At 40.3% G+C, this 8,130-nt stretch overlaps 1 protein-coding gene across 1 annotated transcript; it reads right to left on the reverse strand.

Annotated features, from left to right (window-relative positions):
• Positions 1-6,574: 6,574 nt before the first annotated feature.
• LOC118787737 (rab15 effector protein-like) lies at positions 6,575-7,306 on the reverse strand. Its single transcript, XM_036543368.1, has one exon. It carries the CDS (start codon positions 7,304-7,306, stop codon positions 6,575-6,577), a length of 732 nt encoding a protein of 243 aa, XP_036399261.1.
• Between the last annotated feature and the right edge of the window lie 824 nt (positions 7,307-8,130).

Genomic DNA, 8,130 nt, shown 5'->3' on the forward strand with positions numbered 1-8,130 from the left:
ACCACATCCAAAAAGATATAACATACCGGACCACTGCTACTTCCAGTATATCCAGTTAAAAGAAGTCATAAAAAAACATCAACACTAAGAATTTTAATAATCACAGCCCTCCCCACTATATAAAGTTACAATCACTCAAACCTAAAAAAATGTTATCCCAAATATACAAACTCCTAGCATCTGAAGACAGCACTATATCAATCCCTATAGACAAGTGGACCACAGACATAAACAACCTACCAACAGATATTAATTGGCAAAGCATATGCAATAACTCATTCTCTATGACATATAATTCCAAAACCCAGCTTATACAGTATAAAGTCCTCCATAGAACACACGTTACTACCCACAAACTTTACCGCTTCGGCTTTAGCTAAAGTAATACATGTTCATATTGTTCAACCTCAATAGATGATTACTTCCATGCCCTCTGGCTCTGCCCACACGTCCAAAACTTTTGGTCGGAGGTCTTGAGCAGGCTATCTGAGATCCTTAGCCTCAGCATCCCCTTATGCCCCATCATAGCTTTACTTGGCGATGTCTCTACACTACATACACCGAAACATCTGAAATCATTCATATTAATATCACTAACCATCGCCAAAAAGACCATATTACTGAACTGGAAAGACAGAACCAAGATATCCATAGCTCACTGGCTCAATCTACTAATAGACCATTCAAATCTAGAAAAACTTACCGCATCTTTGAAAAACAACATTAAATCCTATGAAGATAACTGGTCCCCTTTTCTACAATACCTTCAACGCTGAATCCTCTCTCCACAAATGACCCTTAACATTACTATTCTTTTTAATTTTTATTTATTTGTATATTTTTTTCCTTTCTTATATATTCTACTCTTTTCTTTCCGTTCCAACAAACTTACATGAAAACACAGTGTGCAGTTTGTCCCACCAGCCTGGCTTGTCTGGTCTTGTCTGTCCTGCCCCATCATTTCTTGTCAGTCTTGTTATGCTTTGTGCCTCAACCTTTATACGTAAGTGCATATATAGAAAGAATGATGTATTCATTTTATTTATGTATTTATTAAATGTTATTATGGATTTTGTTTTTTTTTTGTTTGTTTTTTGTTTGTCCTTTTTTTTCGTTGCTTCCCTTTGCTCTTTGTTTTTTGTAGTTGTTGTTGTTGTTTAAATTAACAGATTGTGTTTTTTTTTAATTAATGATTCGTTGATCAACAAAAATGCTGTGCAAAATTTCACTTGTAGGGCCTTTGGGGTATGCTCTATCTAAATTGCAAAGGAACAGTCGCTACGTCAAATAACATCAGAGCTATGTGTCAATCAAATTGCAACAGTGACATAATGAGTTTTTGACATTTAATACTCGTGCTTCTGAACCACTAGCATGATTAACTCACAGTGGTATGTAAAACCCTTACACTGACCTCTGTCTAATCTATGAAGGAAAAGTTACTATATCAGAAAACATAACTGCTACAAGCAAATCATTTCCTTCATTTACTTACTGATATGCAAATGAGCATCAAATTCTTCTGAACACTGGCCTGTGAAAATCATCACAGACTTTTACTGCATGAAATTTAAGACCCCCAGGCAATTAGCTAATTTGTGCTTGCACCCCGGAATTTCTGCTTGCAGCTATATTTTCCATGATAATTATATATTTGCTCAACCATCATACCAAAATCTGCTCTCCCATCCTGGTCACATTTACATTTCTCCCTTGTTCACATACTCCGAAGCTAACAAATTAGGTACATTAAGTTAACACATTTGTGTAGCAGGCAAGGTGCATTTCTTTTCACAGACCATGGTCCGAATTTTGGCAGCACAACTTTCTAACAAAGATATTAGAATTGTTTTCAAAGTGGTGAAGTTTGGCATTGTAACAATTTAAGGGCCCTGCTCGCAGGGCACAAAATGCTACCTCAGTACCCTAGCATGAGAATCAGAATTACTGTTCTGAAGCAGTGCAAAAAAAGACTGCTGCAGTTGCCATTTTCTACACAGTTTGTCTTAGCACTTCAGCAAATAGGGGACCACTGCTTTTTCAGCTGTGTGTTGAGACAAACCCTTGTCACAGTAGTACTTCAGGTAGTACTTGTCCAAATCCACTTACTGAAAAGTGCTTTAACACCAATGCAAATGCACAATGAAGACTCTGATCCAGCATTATGGATTGCATAAAGCCTGTACAGCTGGATCAATGTAATGAAACAACCTCAAGGCTGAAGTGAACCTGTTGTGTTGTGTTAATTCACTAGATTTTTTAAAAACACATATACAATTTACAATTTGGCATTTCACAGACGCTCTTAAACCAAAGCAACTTACAATTAGTGCATTAATCAGGTTTAGCTGACTTCCTCATAGGCAAAAGATCACAGTAGGAATGCAAATTAATTATTTACAGTACCATGCTCCTGTATATCCTGCAACAATAAAACAGAAATCTGCAAACAAAACCTGCAACATAGAGACAGGGTTAGTACAGAAGATTTTTTTTAATAGAAACCTAATGGAAAGGTTACGCAATTCTGAAAAGGTGGGTTTTCAGGCTCCTGCGGAAGATGGCGAGTGATTCCGCAGTTCTGATTGGGTGAGGAAGGTCATTCCACCACCGCAGAACGAGGGCAGAGAAAAGACATGGCCGAGTGGAACGGCTGCCAGGTTCCCGAAGTGAGAGGACCGCCAGCTGCCCAGAGGAGGCTGAGCGGAGAGATCTGGTTGGAGTGTATGGAGTGATCAGAGACTGAAGGTAGGACGGGGCAGAGCCTCTTGTGGCCTGGTAAGCCAGCACCAGTGTCTTAAACTGGATGCAGGCTGCTAATGGAAGCCAGTGAAGTGCAGTGAGTAGCGGAGTGACATGAGAGTGTTTGGGAGGTTGAATACCTGGTGTGCAGCAGCATTCTGAACCAGCTGAAGCGGCCTGATAGCGCAGGCTGGTAAACCAGCCAGTAAGCCGTTGCAGTAGTCAAGGCGGGAGATGACTAGTGCTTGAACTAGGAGCTGGGTTGCTTGTTGGGTAAGGAAAGGGCAGATCCTCCTGATGTTGTAGAGGGAGAATCTGCAATGCCCAGGTTTTTGGCTGACCTGGAGGGGGCCACCACAGAACCCTTGGTGATCGGAGTGTTGATCTTTGGGGAGTTCTTTGCTGGAAAAAAGAGAAGCTCAGTCTTCTCCAGATTGAGCTTAAGATGGTTAGCGGACATCCAAGAGGCAATGTCGGCTAGGCAGGCTGCAATGCGTGGCTGGACCTGAGAGTTGGAAGGGGAGAAAGAGAAGAACAGCTGTGTGTCATCTACGTAGCAGTGGTAAAAAAGACCATGGGCAGAGATTACCTGTCCAAGTGTAATGGATACATATAAAGCTTTTACTTCCTGTGAATGAATTCCCGGTTATTTCCATGTTCAATGAATGTCACAAAACCCCTCTCACCTTTCATCCATTAAAGCCATTGGCATATGACAAAAAGTTACATGAGAAATGATAATTTAGCGAAGCTGGATGGCTCTTTGTACTCTTACACAGTTTCTCATGCAGCTAGAACTATCACAAGCAAAACCCAGCTTGTACATTGAATTGTAGACAGTTCATAGAAGAAAATGAACTGTCTAGTTCATGGCTATTAGTTTGCCCATCTGCATAGCCAAGCAATTCAAGATCTGTGTTTCCATGCATGCCTTTTACTGGGAGAAATGCAGTTACATTTCTTTACAACAACATTTCTCATTCGAGACAACAAAATAGAAAACTCCTGCAGTCAACAACATGTAATAAGGGAAATTAATTTTGAAGGGCTGCAATTTGCAATTTTACCACTTGAGGCCACTGTACAGCCATGAATCGATCCTTTTCTGCTTCTGTGACACCTGGCCAGGGCATAGTATTATACCCATGGATTTCAGAACATAGCATTTGGGGATCTCGCAGCCCACTGACTTATCCAAGACATAATTTAACAATGGTAACTTGTCCAAATGCCTTAATGATGGTTTCATTGTCATGATTATCACAATTTACAGCAGTGTTTCTCAATCCTACTCCTGAAGGCCCACTGTCTTCTATCTATACTTTCTCCAAACACACCTGATTAGTGTGATTAACATGCTCTTGATTAAATCAGGTGTGCTCAGCGAAGTGCCACTGAGTTCAGTCAGGTAGGTAGAGCAGGGAAAGATGGAAAACGTGCAGAGCAGGGGGGACCCAGGAGCAGGATTGAGAATCAGTGATTACAGCATTATCCTCAAAGACAGCACATGCAGCTTAGATTCTTTTTGCATTTGTAATTAATTGCTAAGAAGCTGGTGAACCACACAACACTAGAAAGCACACTAGAAGTACAGCATATTTGAGTGTGAATAAAGCACGTAAAATAAATGTTCAGGTAATTCATGCTAATCATCTGCCTCCATACACTCACAAAAGGCTCTCACCATCAGTGTTATCAGCAGCTATTTTGTGTTAAAAAGAATATCTGCTGTCTGATACCACTGTTTCCAGTTGTATACATGTAGGAGTGATTGCTGGTTGAACAGGTCAGAACAGTCCTTTGTAGGTCTGAAATTCAAATAGTAGCAATCTGTATGCAAATTGAATGCATTATCTTTGCTAATCCTTCATGACCCTTTACAGTTTGAGCAAAGGAACTGCACACAATGGCCCATTTATTTGCCATATGTATGTAAAATAATGTACAAAACAAACTTTGAATTTCAAAGCGACATTAAGAGAGTTTAAATCAAAATGTTGTGAAAGCAAAATGAATGAGGATGTAAAAATACACTTAGTGCAGCAATTCTCCATCCCATCCGGGAACATGGTTTACCACGCAGCGTATGAAATAGTATAAAAAATGTTTTTACTTAAAAGCCGGAAGGGTGAATAAGACATTCTGTTGAGGCAAGACTTGGCAATGCGCTGAAGAGCCATCCAGATTATTTCGAGCTGTCGTACATACCTTATGAAAAGAACTTCATCCCGGCGGTAGCAGCATGTGCACCAGCCTGTCCCCAGTCAATTCAATTCAATTCAATTCAATTTGTATAGCGCTTTTTACAATACAAGTTGTCACAAAGCAGCTTTACATTGATCCCAGGCCTGAGACCCCCTGAGAGCAAGCCTAAGGCAATGGTGGCAAGGAAAAACTCCCCAATTAACAGGAAGAAACCTTGAGCAGAACCCAGCCTAGAGGGGGAGCCCATCTGCTTCTGGCCGGCGGCACTGGGCAGATAGAATTAGAGAGAGTCTTAAAGTTGTACAATGTACTTTAAGACATTTGAGTTAGACAGACAGCAGTAATTAACGACATAATAATTATAAAATCTATCCTATAATGTCCGGGTTTTGACACGCAGTCAGGGTCCCTTTTTAAGTGCATGTCCAGGCCCATCACTGTGGAATTCACCAGACAAGAGAGCAGAGCATATGCTTCTTGGAGGCTCCGAATGCAGCATCTGGGGGTCCTCACCTTAATAAAACCATGCACTTGGTTGGCCATCGATGGGATACAACTGAGCTGGAATCGCTTATTTTTTAATCACAAACTTATTTTTAACAACAAACTAACTTTTAATCACAAACTAACCAGTGTTTATTTTTATACACTCTTTTTATCCTGCGTTTCCTTTCATTGATTGTAATTTGCAAAGTGAGTTCGCACTTTAAACCCCCATTAAACAAAATGCAAGTAATCTCTCGTGGCTGGAATACAGTTATTATATGAAAAAATAGAGTCGTTCATTGATGTCAGAAAGTGATGAATTCATGTTTCTGGCACAACGATGTTATCAGAAAATGAAAAGGTTTTTTTATGCTAAAAATTTGTACCTTTGCTTTCCCCTCTCAAACTAGAAGTGTGGTACCGATTTATGAATGCTGATTGTAGACCACCCGCTCGCTTCAGCAAATTGTGCTTTCTTGTTTTGTGGGCTACACTGTAACATGCACGGCACAGCGATCTCTCCAAGATGGGTTTCAAAACAAAAACACACTTTCATACTTAGCTTCTTTTCAGAAAATAATATGATTTCTGACATTATACCAAGTGTATTTTTAGACGAATTGTAAGAGAATTCCAAAGCAATATTGATGGATTTATGTTTTTTATATGTATTCATCATTGAAAGTAGCTCTTTCAAATTTGATGTTTTCATACTTTTAACTGAATACTTTTGAATTGATGATTTTTTTCAAACATTCAAACACAATATCCCATGTCTGAAAATACATTGATATACAATGATTTTGTTCTAAACATAATATTGATTCATTCATTTACAAGATCATCCTCATAAGAGCAAGACACACTGCAACAAAACTAAATTAATAAATAATAAAGTGAAATAAACTTCATCATTCACAAAGCTGTTTTCTGGCTTGCAATAGAAGCCAGATTATTTCTCCCAAAATAAAATATCTAGACACATTTTTTGGTCAGTATTTCTTCCAAAGTCCTAACTTTGAGAAAACAGCTGTACATAGGTACATTGTGACTAATGATTTTGCTTTGACCTGAATGCCACTTCTGAGGGTTACCTGTTTGTTTGGAGTGGCTTTGTTTCATTATGACTGCAGAGGAAATGTCAGCTGAATTTGACGAGCATTGTCAGAGACTCCTCTTGTTTCTTATTGACAACAGACAGCAGCATGCCTGCTGGTGTGAACAGGTAACGCGACCCTTTGAAGAAACTCCAAAGGAAAGCCCGGTCGATTTGGGTGCGCTTGCCAGGGGCTGCACGGAAGTTGTTGCTCAGCACTCCATAGATGTCCCCCTCGTGGCCAAAGAAGAGGAAGAGGGTGTAGCAGTCCTTGGCTATGGAGGAACAGAAGTCGATCATCCTCTTTGCCTTGGACTTGTTGGGCCACTCCATCCTGGCCGTCTCCATGGTCTCTGTGTAGACCTCCGTGAGTACGTTGGCAGCACCACCCTCTGGTATGGGCTGGCCGAAGACATGCACAGTCAGCTGGACCCTGGGGTTCCTGCTGTTCCCCTTGACAACAGCCCAGACCCAGTCAGCACCAAGCAAGATCCTCTGCTCCCTGGTCATGATGGTGCAGCTGAGTGTGTCAGTCATGCACAGCTGCACACTGCGGGCCATGTAGGTCATCAAGAAGATCTCGCTCAGAGCTCTGGTGCTGGGGCAGAGCTTATTCTTGGGGTCCTTGAAGAGGAGGTACTCTTGCGTTCTGGCAGACACCACGTGAACACTGTCACTGAAGAGTTCGGTGAAGTCCTTTGGGATCACTCCCTGCTTCCTAAAGAGGTCTTCCAGCACCCTGAGATTGGTTCCTAGTTTGCTCTCTGCTTCTCGCATATTTACAGCACTGGATTAAAGTGTTGTTTCACATATCCACTGAAATTACAAATAAGCATATTAATTTTGCCTTTAATCTTTAAAAGGACACCTTTAAAACACAAGTGATTATTACTATTTTGCCAATTATCATGATTAGCATTTCTTAAAAATCCATATATTCTTTTTTTTTGCCCCACAACATACAGGACCCCCCCCCCCCCCCCCCCCCCCCCGCCTTGAAAAAGTAGTAATAAAACTCACCGTGTTAACTTTGTCAGGCGCACTGAAGCATGCACCACTGCTCTCTCTGGGTACCTATTGAAAAATGTGTGTTGGTTTCAATTAAGTCTGGAGATGATGTAATTATTTTGACTTTCAAACAGTCCACTATATTCAAAAAGGGCTGTTTCTCTATAAGCACTAGGATATCCATTCATTTAGGTGCTTCTGTTTTCTTTATGACAGTTATTCCCATTGCAAATACATGCCTGTTTTCTATGTAAATCTGTAGGTAGCTCAAAAAACCTGTTTTTGGCTTGCCCAAGACAACATCCGCTTGAGTGTTGAGTGTTTGATGAAAGCAGCATTACAGTGTACAAGTGATGCAGATAAAACACTTAGCAGCTACAGATAAAATAGAAAATTTGAATATGGTTATGTGAAATAGAAAAGTCTTTGTTTATTGATTGTGTGTTTTTCTAAAGGAGAACACCATAACATCAAAACATCAAATGCATTCAACACTAGAGCCAGAGAAAAACAACAGCAATTTCACCATGAGGCGAACACTTGCAGAAGAACACCACTAACATTAGTGTGAAACTCTGTGGCATAGTTTAAAA

This window comes from Megalops cyprinoides, chromosome 13 (assembly GCF_013368585.1).
Source record: "Megalops cyprinoides isolate fMegCyp1 chromosome 13, fMegCyp1.pri, whole genome shotgun sequence".
Taxonomy (NCBI): Eukaryota; Metazoa; Chordata; class Actinopteri; order Elopiformes; family Megalopidae; genus Megalops; species Megalops cyprinoides.

Bases quoted from the DNA above. Each gene is read 5' to 3' on its own strand.
- LOC118787737 (XM_036543368.1), bottom strand. From the start codon at position 7,306: ATGCGAGAAGCAGAGAGCAAACTAGGAACCAATCTCAGGGTGCTGGAA.